The 26,904-nt window shown below is 46.4% G+C and overlaps 1 protein-coding gene across 1 annotated transcript; it reads left to right on the top strand.

Annotated features, from left to right (window-relative positions):
• Positions 1–12,350: 12,350 nt before the first annotated feature.
• LOC310689233 (uncharacterized protein) lies at positions 12,351–25,804 on the top strand. The gene is made up of 3 exons (XM_083466642.1): positions 12,351–12,459; positions 16,084–16,215; positions 20,392–25,804. The coding sequence occupies exons 2-3, from the start codon at positions 16,119–16,121 to the stop codon at positions 24,048–24,050; spliced, it is 3,756 nt and encodes a 1,251-aa protein (XP_083322768.1). The 5' UTR covers positions 12,351–12,459; positions 16,084–16,118; the 3' UTR covers positions 24,051–25,804.
• The last annotated feature ends 1,100 nt before the right edge of the window (positions 25,805–26,904 follow it).

Genomic DNA, 26,904 nt, shown 5'->3' with positions numbered 1-26,904 from the left:
TGAGGGAGAATTATCTAAAATGATTTACAGGTGTTATCTGACTCCAAGTAGGCTTGCTAAGATGTATAAGACTGAATCAGATAAGTGCTGGAGATGCAATGAGGTCGAGGGGACGTTCTTTCATATGTAGTGGACCTGTACAAGGGTAAAAGAGTATTGGGAAATAATTTATAATGAATTTTAAAAAATGTTTAAAAGCGCTTTTCCAAAAAAGCCAGTGTCCTTTTTGTTGGGGATAATTCAGACGGAAATTCCCACGTGTCAAATAAGGTTATTTCTGTATGTCACTACTGCAGCCCATGTTTTGTTAGCCCCAAAATGGAAAACGAGTGAGGTCCCAACCAAAGAAGAATGGCAACTTAAGGTGATTGAATATGTGCAGATTGCAGACCTAACATATAGAATAAGAGAACAAGAAGAACATATAGTGGCACCTCTACTTACAGACGCGATCCATTCCAGGGTGCCGTTTGTACCCCAAAAAGTCCGTAAGTAGAGCGCTGCACATGCGCGTGACACAATATAGCGCTCCTGCACATGTGCGAAGTGCACAGATTGCTCCTGCGCATTTGTGAAGTGGCAAACTTCCAGGTTTGCCGCATTCGTAACCAGAAAAAACACAACATGAAGCAAACGCAGCTCAAGGTATGACTGTATATTTAAAGAAGACTGGGAGGTATTGGGGGGGGGGAATTGTGTACACCTGAAAACGTTGGCAGCATTAAGATAAATTCAACAATGTAAATAAGTTTTGATGGATGTAATAATGGAATACTGAATGGTTTAATTTATATAAGATATGTGGGGATGAACCATGGGAAGAGAAGAAGGGGAGTCTTTAGCAGAGGCTTGACAACCATATGTCAGAAGTGCTCTGATGGTGTTTCCTGCTTGGCAGGGAGTTGGACTCGATGGCCCTTGTGGTCTCTTCCAACTCTATGATTCTATGATTCTATAAGTCATCAGTATTTTAAGGTTGTTTAAATGAATATTCTAAATTGTAAAACAGAAGATTTAATAAAAATTATAAACAAAAAACCAAAAAAAAACGCCAAGCTTCTATTCCCTCCTCTCATCTAAGTGGCAGCGCTTCAGCTAGTCAAACATGACTGTCCCATCACCTCTGAGTCTTCTCTTTTTCAGGTGAAACATACCCACTCATTCCTTTTCATCTTCCAAATGCATTCCCCTCCATGAATGTAGCCAGGGGTTGGGGTGAGGCAGCTGCCCCCCCCAAAAAAAATCAAGTAAAAGAATGAAAATATTTAACAAAAAGTATAAATTGTAGAAAGATTTGGGCAGGTTGTTCTGAGCACTTGGGGTAAAAAGAAAAGAAAAAGCAATTTAAAACAACTGTTGTTGAGACATTTCATTCTGAATCTGCTAGACAGAGCCAGACAGAGGATAATGACAGGTGGGTTTCCGCCCCCCCCCCAGCACAAATACTGGCTGCACTTCTGGCCTGGGTGAAACGAAAAGCATTATTTTTGTGTGCACACAGGCTATGAGTCACTGAAAAGTCCCTGTGTCAGGGATGAGAAAGGGACAACACAAATTCACAAGTTTTTTAAAACAACTTACCGTGTTTCTAAGCACCCTGATTGGCTCTGGGGTGGGGGGCAAACAGCCAAAGATGGAGGGAGGTGTGTTTCCTCCAAACCTTTTGCTCTTCCAAAAGTGTGTGCGTGCCCACACTCCCAAACACTTATCTGTGTTTACCTCCAACCACTGGTCACCACTCCCTTTCAGAACCCGCTTCCTTGGTCACCTTCCAGGAAACACACCTATTTCGAGAAGCTATTCAAATAAAAAGTTGGGTGGCAGTGCGTGGGCTTGTTTGTTTTTTATATAGCTGGTTGAGTGTGGAGAGTTTAACTGGAGCGACGTGGCTCATTTTCCTACAGAGCAGGTTGAAACCTGAATTTCAGATGGCAGCAGGGAGACCACAGGGTGAAAACAGAGCAGAAGTTAAATGAGCTGGGGGAGAGCACAGCCACAGGTACAAGACTGATATTGGGGCTGGAACACCCCCTCTTAGTTCAAAGTGTTGGTATTGACCTTTGAAGCCCTAAACTGCCTCGGCCCAGTATATCTGAAGGAGCGTCTCCACCCCCATCATCCAGCCTAGACACTGAGGTCCAGCTCCGAGGGCCTCTGGCGGTTCCCTCCTTTCAAGAAGTGAAGATCCAGGAAACCAGGCAGAGGGCCTTCTCGGTGGTGGCGCCTGCCCTGTGGAACGCCCTCCCATCAGATGACAAGGAGATGAGTAACTATATAACCTTTAGAAGACGCCTGAAGGCAGCCCTGTTTAGGGAAGTTTTTAGTGTTTGAAGTTCTGTTGTGCTTTTAATTCTGTTGGGAGCCACCAGAGTGGCTGGGGAAACCCACCCAGATGGGCAAGGTATAAATAAATTAGTAGTAGTAGTAATCTTATCACGTCTGTTCTATCCCCCTAACAAAATCCTGCCCCCCCAAAAAAATTGGCTATGCCCATGATGGCAGGGGGTTAGACTAGATTACCCTCATGGCCCCTTTCAACTCTACCATTCTCTGTTTACTGCTTCTTAAGAAGCATATTAGAAGACTACCAGAATGAGAGGGGCAGGGAAACAGAAGAGCTGAAATGGGTAGCAGGACTTTATTTTATTCTTCTTTTTCTACTATTAATAATCCACCTTTCCTCCTCAGAGCTCAAGACACCATGCGTGGTTATTATTATTTTATTTATTATTTATATACCGCCCTAAACCTGGAGGTCTCACAGAATAAAATCAAAATATAAAACCACAAAATACATAATCAAAATATAAACAACACCAGACCCAGACAACCCTATTTTCCAGGGACGGTCCTGGATTTACAGAACCCATCCCAGTTTCTGATTCCTGGAATGTCCCGCTTTTCCTTAGGACGTCCCTATTTTCTTTGGAGAAACGTTGGGGGGTATGGAGTTATGTGACCCCGGAACCAAGGAACTATACAATATTAGAAGACATCTGAAGGCAGCCCAGTATTCTTTTAATGTCCATTGTCTTGTTATGTTTTTATATATGTTGTGGCTTGATGGACAGGAAGAAGAGGAGGAGGAGATCCCTAATTTCATCGTAGGAATATTGGAGAATATGCAACCCTGCAAGGTAGATTAGGCTGAGAGAGAGTGACGGGAATGGCTGATAAAGATGGACTGTGCTGAAATGGCGAAAATGACTGGGAAGATCAGAGATCAAGAAGATAATAAATTTAATAAAGAACCGGGGAAATTTATAAGTTACTTAAAAAAATATTGTCAACAATTAAAAACATTGGCAGGATTCTATAAAACACACAAACACTTGCAATGTAGCCAGAACTGTGGTGAGAACTGAGTACAGTGGTACCTCGAGCGTATTGAGAAAATATGGAGAACGTTGTAAGATGCAATTGGAAAAGAATAACGTATTGATGTTTCGCAACTTTAACCTGTTGCAGGATCTTAGCCAGACCCAGTGGAATATAGCAGAGCATACGCAGACTTCCAGAAGCAATCAGTTGCAGGCAGGAAGGATGAAGCAGGAACCAGACGCTGCTACCAGTAACTTGATTACTTAGAGGTGTTTATTATTTGCAGCAGATTCTACAAGTTACTAATAGGGGACGTGGGTGGCGCTGTGGGTTAAACCACAGAGCCTAGGACTTGCCGATCAGAAGGTCAACGGTTCAAATCCCCACGACTGGGTGAGCTCCCGTTGCTCAGCCCCAGCTCCTGCCAACCTAGCATTCGAAAGCACGTCAAAGTGCAAGTAGATAAATAGGTACCACTCCAGCGGGAAGGTAAACGGCGTTTCTGTGCGCTGCTCTGGTTCGCCAGAAGCGGCTTAGTCCTGCTATCCACATGACCCGGAAGCTGTCTATGGACAGTAAAGCAGGGTGAGCGCTGCAACCCCAGAGTCGTCCGCGACTGGGCTTAATTGTCAGGGGTCCCTTTACCTTTACCTTTTACAAGTTACTCTATACAAGATACAGATACTGATCTTAACTCTCTCTCTTAACAAACTCCAAATGACTCTCAGAACACCACTGACCAACAACCTCACCAACAAGGAAGGTCATGAGCCATCATGCCTATGTGGAGACCTCGACCAATAGCAGAAGCCCCGTATCTCTAGGCAGAATAACTCCCTCTGCTCAGCCTTCTTGGCCTTCGGCAAACTTCTTAGTTGCTTTTGTGGGAAGCTGCATCAAACAGCACGTAGGCAAAAAATCCCAGCATAACAATGAAAACCAGGGAGGGGGGGCAGAGGAAAGTCCAGGGATTCAGAGAATCCTATGTATACATTATTATGATTTATTTGTGATGATAAGAGAAAATTGAATTAAAACGTTTTTTAAGAAAAGAGAGTGACGGAGCCCAAGTCAGCACGTGAACTTTGTGGCGGGGGGGGGGGGGTTGGTACATGCCATAAGACCCTCCCTCCCTATCCGCCCCCCCCCCAACCTCAGAGCACCCACTGCTTTCTTAGCTGGCACAGGTGAAGGGGATCGGGGTCTTTCCCCTTTCAGAGCCAAGAAGCACTGAACATCCCTGTGACCAGGGGTAGGCAACCTAAGGCCCGTGGGCCAGATGTGGTCCAATTGCCTTCTCAATCCGGCCCACGGACAGTCTGGAAATCAGTGTGTTTTTACATGAGTAGAATGTGTCCTTTTATTTAAAATGCATCTCTGGGTTATTTGTGGGGCAGAGGAATTCGTTCCTCCCCCCCAAAAAAATAATATGCCGGTCCCCGCCCCCCACATGGTCTGACGTGGACGGACCCACAGCTGAAAAAGGTCGCTGACCCCCGCCTGTGACTTTAATTTTAAGGCGCTTCTGGGTTCTCATCCCTGCTTATAAGAGCAGAGAGCGACGAAGTCTGCCAAATCCTTTATCTTCTAGATTGCCTGCTGGACTCAGCCACGGCTGCTACTGTTCCCGGACAGCCTTGAACACGTTTTAGTTGTTTCCTGCACTTCAAAGAAGCACGAGGTGAACTTCGCCGCGGAAGGTGAAAGTGAAAGTGAAAGTGAAAGTGCCGCGTCTCCGTTGCCCGGACGGAGCATTGCAAAATCTTCCCCTCGTGCCCAGCCGAGGAATTTGCAGCCGGTCTCAGTGACGCGTCTCTCCCTCTCCGCGTCCGGGGCTTCCAGAAATCCCCGGGGACAGGGGGGGGACCTCCCTGGTGGCCTCATCTTGCTCCAAAATGCCGCGGACTTTGCAGAAATCCGTGATTCCTTTTCAGTCCCTTAACGTGGAACCGTTCCCCGAGCGCGGCGGCGGCTTAATATAATGGATCCTTGGAAACTTTTTGTGAAACAAAACAAAATAAAATTTACTCGATTTTATATATATATATGGTGGGGGGGGGGAATCATTTTTTGTAGTTGCAGTTTGCTGTTTTGCTGCTTGGGATTGTCGGTTTCTTCTCCCATTGAATCCTGTCAGTGCTTAGCGTTTAATTTCAAATTGCTTTTATATGTTGAGTGTGCCTCTCACATTTTTTATGCAGACTTTTGTGAAAGCCAAAAGGCATGTTTTCAGGGAATAGAATATGTGAGGTATAAATGAATGAATGAATGAATGACTGAATGAATGGCTTGTATTTTAGTCTGGAGGTGGGGGATGTTTTTAGCTGTGGCCCATGAAGGAGATGGGTCACTAGCAGCTGCTCACATTCCTGATGTGCATTTTCACAGGAGACAAACAGATTTCAGGGGCATAAATTGGGTGGCAAATGTAAGGGAAGGCTTTGAGTCCCTGGGATTTAAATGGCACCGACCTCCCATCTCATAACAGGGAAAGGCAGATTCAGATAGGTAGCCGTGTTGGTCTGACGCAGTTGAAGTACATTAAAACAAAAAAATTATAATTGTCCAGTAGCACCTTAGAGACCAACTAAGTTTGATGTGGGTATAAGCTTTCATGTGCATGCACACTTCTTCAGCTACCAGGGAAGGGCAGGTGCAGGCAGAAGCAGGAGGCAGGTGGCGCTGTGGTCTAAACCACTGAGCCTCTTGGGCTTGCTGATCAGAAGGTCAGCGGTTCGAATCCCCACAACTGAGTGAGCTCCCGTTGCTCTGTCCCAGCTCCTGCCAACCTAGCAGTTTGAAAGCATGCCAGTGCAAGTAGATAAATAGGTACTGCTGTGGCAGGAAGGTAAACGGCATTTCCGTGCTCTCTGATTTCCGTCACAGTGTTCTGTTGTGGCAGAAGTGGTTTAGTCCTGCTGGCCACATGAACCGGAAAGCTGTCTGCGGACAACGTCGGCTTCCTCGGCCTGAAAAGCAAGATGAGCGCCACAACCCAATAGTTGCCTTTGACTGGACTTAACCATCCAGGGGTCGTTAACCTGAGAGGAAGAGAGAGGGAACCTGCAGTACTCCCAGAGACTGCATGCTGAGCAAGCCCAGCCCAGCAAGCAAGGCGGAGAGCTTAAACGCTCCTTTTGTACCCAATACCCCAGGTGGACCTGGCGCAGAAAGAGCTTTTAAGCTCCCTGCCTTGCTTGCTGGGCAAAGCCCACTCTGCACTCCAGCTCTGGGGGGCTAAGGATGCTCACACCAGATCCTGTGGATGTCAGAGTTAGGTCCCTGAGGGCTTTTGGGATCTGGGGACACTGGTGACCCTGGGAGCTGTCCTCCTTAGAGGTTTTCTGCATGGAGAAAGACTTTGGGTTTCAGCTTCAGACTTCAGAAGGTGAATTGCAATAAAAACCTTTCCTCTCCCTATTTCTTTAGCCCCCTTTTCCTACTTCCCAGCAAGATGGCTTAGCTGGAAGAGAAATTATTATTTTCTCCAACACACACAGAGACACACCCCTGACCAGAAAACCCTAACCAGATGTAGGGTGGGATATATTTACACTGGGGAAATCTCTCCCTTTCTGGGAAATGCTCTGGCTGGGGAGAAACCTTCCTTACAACTGGCCTTGACCGGCTGTGAACTTGAGCTTCCTGTGCCTTCGTCTCTTCCGCTTTCACTTCACTTGGCAGAGCCCAGTTTGAACCCCCTGCACTCTCCCCATTAGATCCAGCCAAATCTCGAAGCTGCCAAAAGGGAGAAGAGCAGGGCCAAGCTTACAAGACAAGGCTGCTAACATTTGCTCCTATTCCTTTCCCTTTTTGCAGTAATTTAGATAAATGTGTTTTTTAAATGTGAGAAAACGTACACACGATGCCAGTGTCCACCAGGGCTGGTGAACCTCAGCACAGGGCAGCAACTCTAGCCCTGCAGCAGCAGGACCCAGTCTGGCCTGGCCTCAGGCTGTCCCCCTCACTGGCCCTGCTCCATGCCTCCCATCCCGAGGGCTTTTTGCCTTGCCGGAATATGTACTTGGACTGTGATAACGTTGCAGTCCTCTATCAGGGTGACCAAGTCTGTTTCAGTAGCACCAGACAAAAGGATAGCCCAGTGTCATCCAAGAATATCTGGAGTTGAACAGCCCCAACCCACCCATGTGTCTTCCCTCACAGAGATGACTTCACAAGAGCCTGAGAGTTGGAGCTGTCTTTGCATCCGAGGAGGGCTTCCTTCAGAGGAGTCTCCTTACCCCACATTCAAGGAGACCAGGACCACACCTGATGGGGCATTAGGTGCCTCCAGCACCCAGCTGTTCATCCCACCACAGAGATGCCTGTGATGTTCTACCAGGGAAGGTCATCCCAACCACCTTCCAGCTTGTCAACCTCCTTCTTAAATTGTGGTGCCCAGAACTGGACACAGTATTCCAGGTGAGGTCTGACCAAGGCAGAAGAGAGTGGGACTATTACTTCCCTTCATCTGGACTCTAGACTTCTGTTGATGCAGCCTAGGATTGCATTAAGTTTTTTTTGTTTTGTTTTTACTGCTGCATCTCACTATGGAGTCATGTTAAACTTGTGGTCCACTAAGACCCCTGGATCCTTTTCACATGTACTGCTAGTAAGCCCCATCCTATATTTGTGCATCTGGTTTTTCCTGCCTAAGTGCATAACTTTACATTTGTCCCTATTGCTACGAGCGCAGCAACAGCCTGCCGTGGAAGAACTCGCAGGGCGTGGGGGCACTGAGGGGGCAGTTCTGGCACCTTTTTTCTAGAGAGAAAGCGCTGCATTTACTGTTGCGGTGTACTAGGTTATGAAGTCCTCAAGCCCTCCTTGTCTCTCCCAGGATCCTTCGAAGACCATGAAATCCCCGAAGACTCCTGGCAAACCCTGCTCTCAGAGCGAGTTGGCCTTCTTGTCAGGATAGGATCACTTCTTCCCTGAAATTCCTCTCTGCCTCTTGACCTTCACTGTTCCCTTTTGGGCTCCTGCTCAAAATATGCTTGTCAGGCAAGCATTTCTGGACACATAGACGTTGATGTGTTTTAACCTTGTACTGTTAATATTAATGTTGCAGTCTGCTATCAGAGTGACCAAGTCTGTTTCAGTAGCACCAGACTAGGGAAGGTCATCCTAACCATGAAAAATTGTTCCCATTGTCGAGAAACCAGCTCGACATCAGTAAGAAAATCAGTAAGAAATCAGTCTCACACCAAGATGACTTGAAGAAAAAGCTTTGGCTTCAGCCGCAATGTTTATTGTGTGCAGTAAAAAATAAATCATCCTCTCTCCTCCAGCACTGCGCTTGCTCTGCCTGGTACTCAAAAGTAACAAATCAAAGGAATGTAACCTTGCTTTTGCCCACAGACAAAGAGAGTGTTATGCTACGTGAGCCAATCATTAGTCTAGCATGAGGTGTTCACGTGCTCATCATGCTCTTAGCAATATCTCGTGCTGTAAAATCACTCTGCAATAATAAGAACTCTGCTCATGCTCTTATGTACAAGCAATCATTTTCCCACATCCCATAGCAATTTCCACAAAGCACAACTCTCTCTTTCAGGCCCTTGCTCCCTGTTAGAAAGGAAGGAGTTAGCTAATTCCCTGTTTAGGGAAGCTTTTAATGTTTGATGCATTACTGTATTTTAATATTGTGTTGGAAGCCGCCCAGAGTGGCTGGGGAAGCCCACCCAGATGGGCAGGGTATAAATATATTATTATTATTATTATTATTATTATTATTATTATTATTATTATTATTCTCTTTTTGAACCACAATACGCTCTGCTGCTTATGTCCTGCACCAGACTGGTGACTGGAATGTCATGGAGGACCTTTTGAACATCTGCAACAATCATCGCCCCTTTTGGAACTGGTTTCAGAATAACACTGCCGCAGAGGCCACAAGTCCTTTCAAAAATCTCATACAATAATGAAAATAAATACCTCAGCAAAATCTGCTCAACTGAGGAAGGAAGTTGAGAGGTTCCTCCAGGTCAGCAGCACTTCGTGGAAATCAGTCTCTTCCTCCTGAGTTGGAAGGGACCCCCCCCCCAAGTCTCATAAGAACGTAGAAAAGAACATAAGAAACCCCCCTCTTGTACAATCCTCTTTTAAATAATAATAATTATTTATTATTATTATTATTATTATTATTATTATTATTTATTTATTTATTTATTTATTTATTTATTTATTTATACCCCACCCATCTGGCTGAGTTTCCCAGCCACTCTGGACGGCTCCCAATCAAGTGTTAAAAACAATACAGCATTAAATATTAAAAGCTTCCCTAAACAGGGCTGCCTCCAGATGTCTCTTAAAAATAGGATAGCTGCTTATTTCCTTGACATCTAGTGGGAGGGCGTTCCACAGGGTGAGTGCCACTACCGAGAAGGCCCTCTATCTGGTTCCCTGTAACCTCACTTCTTGCAATGAGGGAACCGCCAGAAGGCCCTCGGAGCTGGACCTCAGTGTCCAGGCTGAACAATGGGGTTGGATATGCTCCTTCAGGTACTGGACCGAGGCCGTTTAGGGCTTTAAAGGTCAGCACCAACACTTTGAATTGTGCTCGGAAACGTACTGGGAGCCAATGCAGATCTCTCAGGACTGGTGTTATGTGGTCCTGGCAGCCACTCCCAGTCACCAGTCTAGCTGCCGCATTCTGGATTAATTGCAGTTTCCGGGTCACCTTCAAAGGTAGCCCCCATGTAGTCCAAGCGGGAGATAACCAGAGCATGCACCACTCTGGCAAGACAGTCTGTGGGCAGGGAGGGTCTCATCCTGTGTACCAGACGGAGCTGGTAGACAGCCGCCCTGGACACAGAATTAACCTGCACCTCCATGGACAGCTGTGAGTCCAAAATGACTCCCAGGCTGCGCACCTGGTCCTTCAGGGGCACAGTTACCCTATTCAGGACCATGGAGTCCCCCACACCCATCCATCCCCTGTCCCCCAAAAACAGTACTTCTGTCTTGTCAGGATTCAACCTCAATCTGTTAGCCGCCATCCATCCTCCAACCGCTTCCAGGCAAGACCTTCACCACCTTCACTGGTTCTGATTTAAAAGAGAGGTAGAGCTGGGTATCATCCGCATACTGATGAACACCCAGCCCAAAGCCCCTGATGATCTCTCCCAGCGGCTTCATGTAGATGTTAAAAAGCGTGGGGAAGAGGACAGAACCCTGAGGCACCCCACAAGTGAGAGCCCAGGGGTCTGAACACTCACCCCCCACCACCACTTTCTGTATACGGCCCAGGAGGAAGGAGCGGAACCACTGTATGACAGTGCCCCCAGCTCCCAGCCCCTCAAGACGGTCCAGAAGGATGTTATGGTCGATGGTATCAAACGCCGCTGAGAGATCCAGCAGAACTAGGAAACAGCTCTCACCTTTGTCCCTAGCCCGCCGGAGATCATCAACCAGTGCGACCAAGGCAATTTCAGTCCCGTGATGAGGCCTGAATCCCGACTGGAAGGGATCCAAATGGTTCGCTTCTTCCAGGCGTGCCTGGAGTTGTTCGGCAACCGCTCGCTCAATCACCTTGCCCAGGAATGGAAGATTTGAGACTGGGCGATAGTTGGCCATATTGGCCGCATCTAAAGATGGTTTTTTAAGAAGCGGTTTAATAACCGCCTCTTTCAGCGGGTCTGGGAAGGCTCCCTCACGGAGGGAAGCATTCACCACCCCATGAAGCCCATCGCCCAGCCCTTCCCGGCTAGCTTTTATAAGCCAGGATGGGCAAGGATCCAGGAGACAGGTGGGCAGTTTCACTCGTCCAAGCAGCCTGTCCACATCCTCGAGGGTAACGGATTGAAATTGGCAGTGAGATATTTTACTTTATTGGGTTCCATGATCACTGCAGATGGTGACAGCAGTCACAAAATTGAGACAACTGCTTCTTGGGAGAAAAGCAATGACAAACCTAGACAGCATCTTAAAAAGCAGAGACATCACCTTGCCAACAAAGGTCCATACAGTGGTACCTCGGGTTAAATACTTTGTTCTGGAGGTCCATTCTTAACCTGAAACTGTTCTTAACCTGAAGCACCACTTTAGCTAATGGGGCCTCCTGCTGCCACCGCGCTGCCAGAGCACAATTTCTATTCTTATCCTGAAGCAAAGTTCTTAACCAGAGGTAATATTTCTGGGTTAGTGGAGTCTGTAACATGAAGCGTATGTAACCCGAGGTACCACTGTATAGTTAAAGCTAAGGCTTTCCCAATAGTGATGTATGGAAGTGAGAGCTGGACCATAAAGAAGGCTGATCCCCGAAGAATGGATGCTTTTGAATTCTGGTGCTGGAGGAAACTCTTGAGAGTCCCATGGACTGCAAGAAGATCCAGCCTCTCCATTCTGTAGGAAATCAGCCCTGAGTGCTCACTGGAAGGACAGATCCTGAAGCTGAGGCTCCAAGACTTTGGCCACCTCATGAGAAGAGAAGACTCCCTGGAAAAGACCCTGATGTTGGGAAAGATGGAGGGCCCAAGGAGAAGGGGACGACGGAGGACGAGATGGTGGGACAGTGTTCTCGAAGAGACCAGCATGAGTTTGACCAAACTGCAGGAGGCAGTGGAAGACAGGAGTGCCTGGCGTGCTCTGGTCCAGGGGGTCACGAAGAGGCGGACACCACTAAACGACTAAACAACAACAACAACATGACTAGACATGACTCCAGCACTCACAGGACTCCAAAAGCTATTTGTGTAAGAGCACTTCTGCGCAGAAGAGATGTTTTTAAAATACACATACTACAAATGGGCCTTCGGTGGAGAAAGGGAGGCTGCATTTGGGTCAATGGAACCCAAAGCGCATGGATGCCGCATGGAAACAATGCCCCACAAAGGCATGTACTCCCTAGTGCAGGGCCCATCCTTGTGGGGAGATCACCGCTAGAGACTTTTGAGGCCAGAATGCTGAGCACTGCAACTAGTTCATACAATCTCTTGACTTCCTTCTCATGCAAGGCGTGTTTTTTGCCTACACATAAACTTTCATTATCAACCAGATAAAAGGAGAAGTGGTCTGTGTGCCTTGAAACAGACTTGGGCCAAAGAGGAGACGCACATCTTTTGTAGGTTTCCTCAAGACGACGCGAAAAAATCTTGAGGCGAACAGGAGATTCCTCTGATTTCCACAGCCTTGGTAAGTACCTGAAAGGCGGAGGGAAAGTATTGCTTAGAAATGCTCAGCGTCTGCAGCAGTTCCTCTTGTGTGAAGGCTGTTATGCATTCAATTTGGGATACTGAAAGAGGACAGCAACAGTGTGGGGCAATGGTTAGAGTGCTGGACTAGGACCCAGGAGACCCAGGTAAAAATCCCCACTGAGTCATGAAGCTCACGGGGTCAGCCTAACTTTCCTTGCAGGGTCGTTGTGGGGATAAAGGGGAGACAGGAGAAGCATGCAGATGGCCTTGAGCTCCTTGGGGGGGGGGGAGGTGGCAGGTAAATTATTATTTTTTATTTATTTATTTCATTTCTATACCGCTTTATATTTTTAAGAAAAATCTCAAAGCGGTTTGCAGAATATTAAAACATCAACAAAACAATCTGAAGAAAGTCAAATATAGTATACTGTCAAAGCAACACAATTAACAGAAAACTAAAATATTATCTTAAGGATTTCAAAATAAAGACACTTGTGGAATATTTTTTGTAAATATTGTTATATAATAGATAGATAAGGGTAAAAGATGCAGTAAATTTAAAGATGGAATCCATGGAGGGAGGAAAGGAGGTCTAAGGGTTCGAAAGAACTCTGTATTGCAATGTTGGAAATCGTTTTGTTTTATATGTATTTTCCCCCCCAAAAAACTCATTAAAAATTATAAAAAATAAACTTGCATTTTAATGACTGCAGCTGCAGCTAGGGCTGAGAGATATCTGGTTTCCCACATATACCACCAGCTAAATACACCAATATATCACAATGTCTGAAATAAGGATGGAGCAACCTATGTAAAGGAATTGGTTGGCTTCACGGTTTTCCCCACATTGTGATTTTTTGCATTACACACATGCATGTCATGACTGCCAGCTCAGAAATTATGAAACTGATATCACAACAGGGACTTCAAACCCATTTTGGACGATATATTGATATATCCCCCAGCCCTCACTGCAGCAGCATTTTCCTGCAATGTATGTTTCCAGGAACTCTGGTCTTGCTGAGAAGCCAGCCGGGCAAATTCTTGCTCTCTTGGGCACTTTTTTCAGGGCAGCGCGTAGTTAGAACTATGGAACTCCCTGCCACAAGGGGCTGTGATGGCCACCAGGAGGAGAGAGGGCTCTTGCGCTCCAATCCTGTCTGCAGGTTTCCCAAATTACGATGAGTGGTCACCACTTTGCTTCCAGCTCCATTCAAGGTGTTGGCTATGACCTTCAAAGCCCTAAATGACCGAGGAACAAGTGTCTCCCTGACCCTCTTTGGACTGCGCCTGCTGGGGAACTCAGATCAGATCAGATCGCAGGCCCTCCTTTCATACCCTCCTTGTTTCTCAGGTGAAAATAGAGACACCTTGAGACAATTACAACCTCTCCGCCAAACCTACCTCCCAGGATTGTTGTAAAGAAAAAATGTACAGGGGAAAGGGTCGTGTTCAACACTTTCAACAGATAAATGGAATGAAATATGATTTTAGCTGTAAGATGCCTTGAGTCCCTGTCAGGGAAAAGGTGAGTAAACATCATCATCATCATCATCATCATCAGTGTTTCTTTCTGGGGGTATGCAGGGGTACACAGACCCCTAAACATTTTGTGAATCTTTGTACTTTTGTCCATTTACTGTTTTTATTTCCCCTGACTTGAAATATAAAATGGTGATTTTCTTGAGTCAAAATGAGAATACCCCTAAACATTTTTTTAGAAAAAAGCACTAATAATCATAGAATCACAGAATCCTAGAGTTGGAATAGACCACAAGGGCCATCGAGTCCAACCCCCTGCCAAGCAGGAAACACCATCAGAGCACTCCTGACATATGGTTGTCAAGCCTCTGCTTAAAGACCTCCAAAGGAGGAGACTCCACCACACTCCTTGGCAGCAAATTCCACTGTCAAACAGCTCTTACTGTCAGGAAGTTCTTCCTAATGTTTAGGTGGAATCTTCTTTCTTGTAGTTTGGATCCATTGCTCCGTGTCCGCTTCTCTGGAGCAGCAGAAAACAACCTTTCTCCCTCCTCTATGTGACATCCTTTTATATATTTGAACATGGCTATCATATCACCCCTTAACCTCCTCTTTTCCAGGCTAAACATGCCCAGCTCCCTTAGCCGTTCCTCATAAGGCAATAATTGCTCTTTTCCTGAAAAAAAGAGGTGAACACCTTCCTTGTTCTCTTATAATGGCAATGGTGCCCACCTGAGAAGTGCAGGTGATTCTGGCTGGGGAAAAAAGCCATGATGATGATGATGATGATGATGATGATGATGATGATGATATAAACTGCGATCATGATCAAGAACATACCAGAGAGTAAATCCTATAGAACTCAGTGGGACTAAGTTTGGAGTCTAAATGCTTTCGATTCAGTTGTAAGGCTGCCCAATCTTGACCCTGTTACCTGGGAGTAAGCGCCACTGAGTAGACGGTGTCAGCCTCCATTTACAATAAAGGAACCAGCACTCCCTGCAGTTCCCAAGACATGCCTGGCTGCTGAGGCATCGCAATTGCAGAATGCCAAGTGGTGACCTTTTCCTTCAGCGTTATAGGAAGGGCTTCGTGTGCCAGATTCATCATGCCAACGCCAGGGCCCTGATCCAGATTGCTCCCCGGCTTTACTAAAAGAGAATCACAGAAATCGCGAGGGTCATCTAGTCTGACCCCCCTGCAATGCAGGAATGTGGGGCTTGAACCCACGACCCTGTTAGGAGATCTACTTAAGGCTGAATGAAAGCCACACACACACACACTTTTTACTATTTGGATAGACTATATTTTCTTCAGCCTCTTTCAAACCACAGGCATTAGCACACTTTTTCTTTTCTCCTTTCTCAAAACTGGCCATGTTTTAGGTTCATCAAACCAAATACAAAGGTGTTGAGGTGTGCATGCGTGTGCAAACATGGGGAGGGGGTGTCAAACGGAGCCTTTGACCCAGATGAAAGAAAGTCTAGCCTTCCAAGGGAATTGGTTCCAATGGAACTGTCAAACAGTTCTCACCCTCACAAAGTTACTTTATAATGTTTAGCCAGAATCCTGTCATTTGAATCCTCTGCTTCAGTCCTGCCCTCTGGAGCAGCAGAAAACAAGCTGGCTCCATCTGGCATCTTCTTGGATAAAGGTAAAGGGACCCCTGACCGTTAGGTCCAGTCGTGATCGACTCTGGGATTGCGGCGCTCATCTCGCTTTATTGGCCGAGGGAGCCGGCGTACAGCTTCCGGGTCATGTGGCCAGCATGACTAAGCCGCTTCTGGCGAACCAGAGCAGCGCACGGAAATGCTGTTTACCTTCCCACCAGAGCGGGACCTATTTATCTACTTGCACTTTGACGTGCTTTCGAACTGCTAGGTTGGCAGGAGCAGGAGCCGAGCAACGGGAGCTCACCCCGTTTCAGGGATTCGAACCGCCAACCATCTGATTCGCAAGCCCTAGGCTCTGTGGTTCAACTCACAGTGCCACCCGCTGAAATAAGCATCTTATTTCACTATGCAACATTCACCCCTCTTTTTTGGTTCCAGCCTTGCTGGCACCCCTCTGGATGGTGTCGCTAGTCCTCCTCGTCCTTCAAAGTCTGCCCTGGCTCCTTCACAGCTCCTGTTTCTTGCAGGGAAGTGAAAGCGGGAGAGCAGCGTGACCTGAGCCATGGCGGGAACAGACAACACCATTGACATCCCGGCCCTGGGCCGCCCGTTCCAGCTGGGAATGCTGTACGACTGCCGCAAAGACTCCCTGATCCCAGGTAAAGCTGGCAGAGAGGTGGGGAGATCATTTTGGGTGGGACATCTGGGGCAGAAAATGGTATTTCATGTGGCATATGAAATACGGAGAGACTTCGGGTGCATAAACGCCCCCACCCTCCAAAAAGGATCCTGGGAACTGTTTTCTACCCTCAAAGAGCTACAATTTCAGCACCCGTAACAAAATGAAGTTCCCAGGACTAGGGGGCTTGATTTAAATGCATCATACAGTGGTACCTTGGATCTCAAACTTAATCTGTTCCGGAAGTCCGTTCCAAAACCAAGGTGTTCCAAAACCCATAGAAAGTAATGCAGAACGGATTAATCCGATCCAGACTTTTAAAAACAACGCCTAAAACAGCAATTTAGCATGAATTTTAGTATCCAACAAGACTATTGGTCCATAAAATGAAAGCAATAATCAATGTGCTGTACTATAAAATAAGTAAGACAGTATTGTAGATGATAACAACAACAATAATAATTATACATTTTTCTTACCTGCACTGATGATAGTCATTGTTTGAATGGGGGGCTTTTATTAAAAACAAAAATGCAAAATAAATAGCAAAAACAAAAGTGCCAATCTTAATCCATTCCAGAAGTCCGTTTGACTTCTGAAATGTTCGGAAACCAAGACACAGCTTCTGATTGGTGCAGGCGCCCCAGAAACAATAGCTGACAGCCGCATCGGGCGTTCGGCTTCCGAGAAACGTTTGCAAACTGGAACACTCACTTCTGGATTTTTGGCATTTGGGAACCAAGGCGTTTGAGTACCAAGATACCACTGTATATATGTCTCACTTGCTCAATTATTTGTTCATTTAGGAAGAGGGCATACTATGTCTATCTCCGTTTCTCTTTTCAGATTTAATTCAAAATAATATTTTAGGGTCTTTTGTGCTTTCTCGATAATTTTCTGATTTTCCAACAGTCCTTCGTTCATTCTCCACCTAAACAATGAATTGTCTGTCCCTCTTAACTTCATTAAAATTGAATTATGATCCAAAAGAGTTTTTGGCAAAATCTCAACTTTTACAGTCCTTTAATGTGTGGTTTTTATTGTTTTATATATCATGTTATAGGACTGATGGAATGGTTTTTTTTTTATAGTTCTGTCAACAGCTTTGTGACCTGTTCAGTGATCTTAGGAATAAATGAAATATAACAACTGCAACTACAGTTAGACTCATTGAAATGAATGGAGCTCTTAACCATGCCTAGTTTGGGCTGAGCGATGTCTGGTTTTCAACATCGTGATATATCACCAGCTAAACATGTAGATGGTCAAGGGAGTCGTGGGCTCAAAAAGGTCCAAAACCTCTATTTTCATGAGAGCGATATGGGAGGGTATGGTAGTATGTCCCTATTTTCATTGGAAAAATGTTGGCGGGGATACAGATTATTCCAACAAACCAGTGTTAGTGGCAAGATGCATCACTTATGATGGTGATGATCGTTTATTAAATTTGTTAGTCACTTTATGTAGCCCAAGGCAACTCCAAGCTACTTACATCCAACCAAAAGAAGCCCAAACCCAGGAGCGTCTTGCCCAGAGAGGCTAGTGGCACGGGGCGCCAAGTTCTGGAGGGCGCCAGGGAAGAGGCGGAGGCTGGACGCGGCACCTCCCGGCATCAGCTCGCCGCCCTCACCATGCCGTGCCGAAGCAGCGCCATGCCCGGAGCCTCCGTCTGCCATGGCCACCGCGGCACAAAGCGGCCAGCTGCTGCGTCCAGCCTCTGCTTCTTCCCCACCGGAGGAGCCACCCTCCAGCCGCTGCCCGCCTCCTCCAGCCCCACCAGCAGTGCTGTCCTCCCTATAAAACTCTGGGAAACGGGGGGAAGGAGGGGAGGAGAGGAGGGAGCTTTGCACCACGGCACCGGATAAAGCTTAAGACAGCCCTGCCCAAACCCCACAAAGATACATGAAAAACAATAGGGAAAGATACAGTTAAAACACCCCCCTTTTAAAAGGCCTCCGATAGTTTGAGGCCAAAGACCTGGTTATAAAGATTCTGCCTGGAACCTAAAGATATGTAATGGTGGTGCCAGGCGAGCATCCCTGGGGAGAGAATCCCACAAATGGAGCTACTGCAGAAAAGGCCCCGTTCTCGTGTTGCCACCCTCTGGACCTCTTGCGGAGGGGACACACAAAGAAGGGTCTCACACGATGATCTCAGGGTCTGGGTTGGTTCATTTGGGAAGAGGCGGCCTTGAGATCCTGGGATCCACTTGCTTCCTTGTGGGTTAGCTGTGTTTGGTGGCTTCCTGCTGTTGACGCTGCCTTTCCTACCCTTGTTTGGGCACCCAGCTCAACAGGCAGGCAGGTGGTAGCAACGGCAGGCCTTGGGGTCTCAAACTCCAGCGGCACCCTGTGCAACACCAGAATTTGGCGGCCCCTCTCTTGTGCTCCATTCTAACTGGCCATGCTCCCTTAAACTTGCCTCTGGTGGCAGAGGGGGCACCTCAGTGGGCCTCAGCCTCTGCCTCGCTCGAGGGGCGCAAGAGCTTGGGCCTGCTGCTAGTCCAGGCCTCCATCTGAGGTGCCTTTCCCTGCAAAGTCCTCCCATCAATTGGTGGCCTCACCAGTTCCCAGGATTCTTTGAGGTAAGCCATGTGCTTCGAATGGGCTCTGTGCAAGCTGAGCAGCATTAAGGATCCCAGAACAACCTGCTCCTCCATTAGGTTTCTAAGGGGCTAAGAGCAGCATAAGGGTTCTTCTAGCTTCCTGGGTCCCGCTACACCTGTGGATGCAAACCTCAGGAATCATCTTTCACCTGCAAAAACTTCACAGGGTGGTCACCTTTTGCTCAAGTGTGAACAAAACCTTACAGGGAACCAGGCAGAGGGCCTTCTCCATAGTAACACCCGTCCTGTGGAACACCCTCCCATCAGGTCAAGGAGAAGACATCTGAAGGCAGCCCTATTTAGGGAAGTTTTTAATGTTTTATGTTTTATCGTGTTTTTAATATTCTGTTGGGAGCTGCCCAGAGTGGCTGGGGAAACCCAGGCAGATGGGCGGGGGTATAAATTACCGGTATTTATTTATTTATTTATTTATATTATCATCATCATCATCAGAAACATATGCTAGGGAGAAAGCACCTCCTCGCTGTCCTCCATGTGTGGTTTGTATAGTTTTTTTCATCATATATTGCTCACTTCCTAAACAGAAGAGAACCATCACTAAAAGGGCTTTAGATATTTTCAAGGGCTTGGGGAAATTTTCTGCTCAGGCTTCGGTAAACCTCTGATTTTAAAGTTCTCAGACAGCAGTGGTGCTTATCAAAAAGGTATTCTTCGTTAAAATAAAAAAATTCCTTCCAGTAGCACCTTAAAGACCAACTAAGTTAGTTCTTGGTATGAGCTTTCGTGTGCAAGCACACTTCTTCAGATAGGTGTATCTGAAGAAGTGTGCATGCACACGAAAGCTCATACCAAGAACTAACTTAGTTGATCTTTAAGGTGCTACTGGAAGGAATTTTTTTATTTTGACTATGGCAGACCAACACGGCTACCTATCTGTATTCTTGGTTGAAATAGAAGCTCAGAACGGGGAACAGGAGAGAGGTTCCCTATGCTCAGCTATGAAGAGAAACAAATCCAGCGATGAAGGTGGCAAATCAGGGCTCATCCATACTTTCGCTTGACCCATATTTTGTGTACAGATCTCTGGGTCCAAGAGCTTTCCTTGTTCTTTGGCAGGTATGACTTGCAAAAGCCGATCTCAGCCACTAACTGAAGCTCAGTTCAGCACAATCTCTCTTTGCATCTAATCCATGCATCTAATAAGATCTGATTCAGTGGCTAAGATCGGGTTTTGGCAATCACAGCAATGGAGCAACGAGAAAAGCTCTCGGACCCTGGTGGAATTAACTGGCACACGATACAATCAAAATAAAGGTTAAGGGAAAGTGTGGGCGAGACCCTGAATCATCTCTGGTCAAAGAGCTTAGGAGTCATTTTGGAAACCTTTACAAAGCTGCACAAAACTGCTCAAGTGGGGATGATAATGGGAGAAAAGAAATGTGTGCTCCATCCTGGGCAACGATGGCTCTATGGGGCCACTTTTAACACAACTATTTCCCTATGCAGGCTTAAGTGTTTTGGATAGAGGGGATCGATATTTATCTGAACATCACTACAACCTTGTGTGGTTGTTTCTCTGTTTGATTCCAGGAATCACCCTTTGGGACCAAGACTCCCTTCAGAAGGACCTGGATATCAAACCCCAGCCCAAGACGGAATCTGAGATCATTGCTTCCGACTCCATCGATGATAAGGCCTCTGCCCTCAATGTCTCTGCATCTCTCAAGGCCAGCTTTTTGGGGGGATTGGTTAAAGTGGAAGGGTCAGCCAAGTACCTTCAAGACACCAAGCAGTCCAAGCAACAGGCCAGAGTCACTCTGCAGTACAAAGCTACCACCAAGTATTCACAGCTGACCATGAGCCATTTGGGAATCCAAAATGTCTCTTATCCAGCAGTTTTCGACCATGGCACAGCCACCCATGTTGTCACTGCCATCTTGTATGGAGCCCAGGCTTTCTTTGTGTTTGACCGAAATGTCTCTTCTTCCGAGTCCGTGCAAGACATACAAGGAAGCCTCAAAGTTATGATACAGAAGATGGTCACTATTGAAGGCGAGGCAGCCCTCCACATGAACGACCAGGAAAGAAACCATGCCAGTCAGTTCAACTGCAAGTTCTATGGAGATTTTTCTCTGGAGAGCAATCCAGTGACTTTTCAAGATGCCATGAAAGTCTACACTGCTCTGCCCAAAATGCTGGGTAACAATGGGGACAAGGCTGTGCCCGTCAGAGTTTGGCTGTACCCACTGACCAAGCTGGATTCCAAAGCAGCTAAGATGGTGCGTGAGATCAGCTTAGCACTCATCTATGATGCCCAAAGCGTCATGGAGCAACTGAGCGAAATCGATATGAGATGCAATGATCTGGCTGCTAATCCCATTGCTAGCACCTTCCCAGAAATAAAGTTGAAAATCAAGAGATTCCAGGATTTCTGCAAGCAACACAGGCAGACTTTCCAGCAAGATCTGGCAGGAATCTTGCCTTTGATCCGGGGAGGGGGGAAAGAGGAAAGAGTTCTGGTAGACATCTTAACATCCATAAATCAATCACCCTTCAATGGACAAAGACTCAGTGAATTTTTGGACACCAAGGAACGAGAGATAAATATGGTCAAGTCTTACCTTGATATCCTGAGTGGTATAGAAACCATCTCCTCCCAGAATAAACTGGAAGAGGTAGTGCTTAACCACCAGAATGAATTTGTTGTCTCATTTACATTCACCTCTTTGCATGATAAGGAACCATTTTTAACCAGCTTACAACACTTTCTACAGAAACGATCAGCAGATCCTACAGGAGTCCAGAATGCACCTGAGGACTGGCATGCTTGGTTTGAGCAAAAAGACATACAGAGAAAAGCTCGGAAAGCTGCCAAATCCATTGTTGATTTTGCCCAAGTCAATGAATCCAATAGGAAGACCCGGTTCCTCGTGGCTTCTGTCCCAGATCAGGACAACCCAGGAGCTACCATTTACCTCTATGAAGATGGGGAGATGGTCAACAGCAACTTTGAGCTGCCCTCAAAACCTCTCCCTCCTCTGGTTGGCCGAATTGGATATGACCGTGTGCAGCTGACATTTCAACCAGCTGAGTATGGGAGGACTTCAATCTCCAGCTATCAAGTAGAGTACAAGATTGCAGGAGAAGAAAATTGGAAGATTGTGAATACTGAGGACAGTCAGGAGACATTCCAAGTGAGAGGGTTGAGCGCAAACACAGAATACCAGTTTCGATACACTGCTAGGAGCAAACCAGGACTTAGTGAGACTAGTGATTTGAGTAGATCTGTACAGACACTTCCTACCAGCCCTCCTGGGAAACCAAGAGAGAGAACTGTAGAGTCTTCCAAAATCAGTCTTGTCTGGGAGAGCCCAAAGGTCATTGGAGCTGATATAAAGGAGTACAAAGTGGAGTACAGGGGGCTGGTGGGCGATAAGGACAGATGGAAAGAAAAAAGAACAGGGGCAAGAACAGAGTCCTGCCAGCTGGATGGACTGAAGCCTCACAGAACCTACAGACTCAGAGTCTCAGCTGTATGTTTTGATGGGGCTGAGAGTGAGCCCAGTGAAGAGACTGAGATTTCCACAGCAATGGAAGAAGAAGAAGAAGAAGAAGAAGGGGCAAATATACTAGCTCGAAAATACCTCCAGGAAAGCACCCTGGTGGAAGATGGGCAACCATCAGTGTATGTACTTCCCCTGGAGGCCGCCTCAGATAGATCGGCCCCCGTCCAAACATACCAGCTAGGAAAAGAGAACATGCAGGTCCCCAACAAAGTAATTGTGATGATGGGGGCAACAGGGTCAGGGAAAACCACTCTCGTCAATGCCATGATCAATCATATCCTGGGTGTGCAATGGGAAGATGATTTCCGATTCAAACTCATTCAGGCTGGAAGTCAGTCCTCAGAAGTGACCGCCTATGTAGTGCACCACCAAAAAGGTTTTGAAGTCCCTTATTCTCTCACTTTCATTGACACTCCAGGATTTGGAGACATGGGAGGTAGGAAGCAGTACAAATGGATAACAAAGCAGATCCGGGAGTTTTTCTCCACCCCGGGAGGAACGGATCATGTCGATGTCATCTGTATTGTACTTCAGGCCTCCAGTGCTGCCTTAACTCGTGCCCAGAAATACGTCTTTGACTCTGTGCTCTCCATTTTTGGGACAGATATAAGGAACAACATCCAGATCCTGATCACCTTTGCAGACGGACATTCTCTTCCTGTTTTGGAAGCCATGAAGAAGGAGAATGTGCCATGCATTAAAGATTCCAGGGGTAGCCCAGTTCACTTCAAATTCAACAATTCAGCTCTGTTTGCCAACAATTCTGAAGAGAATGAAGGGAACCTAAATCCTAATGACAAGTTCTGGAAAATGAGCACTGCAAGCATGAAGACATTTTTTGACACATTAAGCTTACTTGACAGTGAAAGTTTAACTCTGACGAAGGAAGTGCTCAGAGAACGGAAGGAGCTAGAAGCCATCACAGAAGGATTGCAGCCCCAAATCAGAGCTGCCCTTGGAAAGCTGGAAGAGTTGAGGAAGACGAGGCAAGCTCTGGATGAACACAAGTCTGAGATGGCAGCCAACATAAACTTTGAGTTTGAAGTAGAAAAATCTGTGCCAGGGAAGGAAGACATCTCTGCCTCTGGAAGATTCACAACCAATTGCATGAACTGTCACTACACCTGCCATTATCCTTGCCCGATCCGGAGAGATGAGGGCAAGCGCCGTTGTGTAGCTATCAATGCAAATACGGGAAAATGCAATGTCTGTCCTGGCCACTGCGCGTGGAACATGCACTTCAATCAGAAATACCTGTTTGAATATAAAGTAACAAAAGAGATTAAGTCCTATGGTGAGTTGAAGCAAAAGTATGCAGACGCCTCTGGAGAGGCGATGACCCCAGAGAAGGTGCTTGGAAATCTCAATCAGGAATACAAAGAGGCTAAGCAAGCCTTAGAAGACCTCATCCAGAAATCATCCCAAAGCCTCCAGCGCTTGCATCAAATTGGGTTGAAGCCCAACCTGCTCTCCACCCAAGAATACATTGACCTGCTCATCATTTCAGAAGAGCAGGATCTGAAGCCTGGATACCAGGAGAGAATCCAATTGCTGAAGGAAGTGAGGGAATCTGTTGTAAACAATGAGTGCCCTCTGCTAGTGGATCAAGATCTGTACGACCCAAGTGAACAAGAAAAGTTCTCCTCCCTGCGGGCCAGATTTAGGAAGTTTATTTGCTTCTGATGCCCATCTGCACCCGGGCATCTGGCAGCTGTTATCAAGTGTTTAAAATAAGGGAGTATTTTCTAAATTGGCACACACACCCTCTGATTGCTTTTGGCTATCAGTAGTGATTTCAAGTTATAGGGCTGTTAATTAGACCAGAGTTGGGATATGTGTGTGGGGGGGGGGTGCTGCCAGATTATTCACGCTGCTTCTTGTCGGGCTGCTTCTCCCCCAGGAAAACCGCAGCAGTAATGTTTGCTGCTTTAGCTAAATTTGCACTATTTCCTCACCTAGCTTTGAGGTCTGTCACCTGGCAGATGACCAGGGGCTTTTAGGTAGGTACTTAAAATGCTTTGCGCTTGGCTACTGACACAACTTGTATACAAGTTCCATATGCTGATTTATATGTAGAGGTGAAAATCTGGGTCTGTGAGCAAATTGAGATGATGGTTGGCTGGGGAACACCCTGGTGATGTGCTTTCCATCATGCCCAAGCACCCTATTAACCAAAATAAAAATAAAATAAAATAAAATAATAAGGGGAGTTACTCCCAAACTACACCCTTACTTTTGACTACCCAGCATCTCATCTCCCTCCGTCTTACATTTTCCTGGAACAAAACTCTTAGAAGGTATTCCTTTTGACACTTCCATTCCCATCAGTCCCAATTGGCAATGGTGACTGGGTTATAGGCTTGTGTGGTGTTCTATTCTGCAGGGGGAGGGGAGAACATCACACAAGGAATGTGAACAGGGCCTCATATACTGCAGGAGGGTCCTTTGTACCCACCCCAGCATAGGATGGTGGTTGGAAGTTGTTCTCTATATGTGCCTTCAATTTTTTGATATTTTTTCCCCTTTGAAACTTCAGCTGATCCAGAACATCCCAGCCTAACTGTTGACTGGAGCTACTTAGCTGGGATATATGCGACCCCTTTGCTGCAACTGCTGCATTGGCTCCACATTCATTTCCAAGTCTAATTATAAGTGAAGGTTATAGCCTCGGAAGGTTATAACCTTAAAGGGCTTATGAACTGGGGAGGCTCCCCTCTGCGTTCCGCCAGAATCAGAGGCAAGATTGCAACCCCCAGAAAGGCTGCTCCAGCCCATTCTCTGCTACTCATCAGCAAGATGACGCTCACCTTTGCTCTTCACTTCTAGGCACAGGCCTGGGCTCTTCAGGTCCGTGTCTAAACTCTTTTTCTTTGTTTTGCTCCACTACTTTCCCCATGAAAACCCGCTCTTTGCTGCTGAATCGAAACAAACAGACGCCCACGGAAAGCCTGAATTGCTGTTTGCTCCAATTCAATAGTGAAAATCAGGTTTCCCCGGGGGAAGCTGTGGGGGGGGGGGGGCGGGGGGCGTGCTTGGACATGAACCAGGAAAGCATGGGCTTGTGCCTAGAAATTGCAGGTCAAAATGTGCATAATCCCAAAGACTTATTGTGCCCTAGCTGTGTATTTCACCTTGCCATATTTGATCTATCCTGAGACAGGCTTTTACTGCTATATTCACTTGTGTTATTCTTTTTGATCATTTTCTTATCAATAGCCATGCTGGAAAAAAATAGATATAAACTTCTTTAAATAAATAAGAATGCAACGAATAGTCCATCAACTTAGCCCTTGATATAACTGCCCTTGCAGAAATGCTATCCTGCTACTGCTTGTGCCAGTGGTACCTTCAAAGGAAGCCCTGGATATCTCAGCTTTGCTTTCTCCGTTTACACTAATGAAACATCCTTCAAATAAAAGTTGATCTGTTCTTTAAAAGCGGTCTCTGAGGTGTCTTTGGGTGGCGGGGGGTATGGCGGAGACATACAAACTTATGACACTTACTAGCACAAAGCAAAACCTTTGCTCCATCTATCCCTCTATTCTCTAATCTGTCCAGCAGCATCAGAACATGAGATGAGCCTGCTGGATCAGGCCAGGACCGTTCTCACAGTGGCCGAGCACCTCCATTTCAGGAAACCAGCAAGCAGGATTTGAGCCCAAGAGCCCTCTCTCCTCCTGTGGCTTCCAGCACTCCAGGGTAGGGCTGGGGGAGGAATCCACATAACTCACCTTCAGAAGTGTGTAGCATTCCCAAAGCAAGGAAGGATTGGACTCTGATTAATAAAATACACCCAAGGCTTGACCAGCAAGACTCTGGGAGGAGGTGCCAATAATAATCCCTCTCCACCCCTCGGCCCAGGTCGTTTTATTCACAAAAGAACTTTTTACACAGTGTTCATAAGAACCAATCAGATTTCCTTTGAGCATTTCAAAAAAAACCACGTGGGGACAAAGTAAAACTACAAAGAAACTATTTCCTACTTGAGCATGCATACATATCTGAGAGTAAATAAAACAGGACTAGAGGAATGCATTCAGCAAAACCCCAGAGGTCATAAACAGGAGAGGAAGGATGGCAGTATATACCATCTCCTTGTGAACTCTCTTCCTGGCCCTTAAGATCTATCTAAAGATTAACAAACTACATCAAAGTAACTTACTATCTTTATGTACTGAGGATGCCTGGTGAAGCAACTGGCCTGTGTTTCAGAATGCTTATACGTGCCTGTCAGGCGTAGAGAAAGCAAATGGCAGAGATGCAGAGGCTTGTGGGATTCGATCAGAAATTGTCAATGAATCAAACCCAGTCAACGCAATGCTTTCATCGCGGACACAATGGCTTGCTTCATATTACATAATTTCTCCTAGCGACCCCACCTGATCCCCACACTCTGGATATTTGTACCCCTACATAAGCGGACTCACCCGATGCGATCCAGGCTGCAGTAATCCCATCCCAATGGAGTCCTCGGAGCATGATGCTACAACATGATTCAAAAAGTTGGGGTGCTGCTGGGCTGAAGCTGATCAAAGCA

The sequence above is a fragment of the Podarcis liolepis genome (genome assembly GCF_965112155.1).
Source record: "Podarcis liolepis genome assembly, chromosome: 12".
In the NCBI taxonomy this organism is placed as follows: domain Eukaryota; kingdom Metazoa; phylum Chordata; class Lepidosauria; order Squamata; family Lacertidae; genus Podarcis; species Podarcis liolepis.
This window is presented reverse-complemented; position numbering and strand designations above follow the sequence as displayed.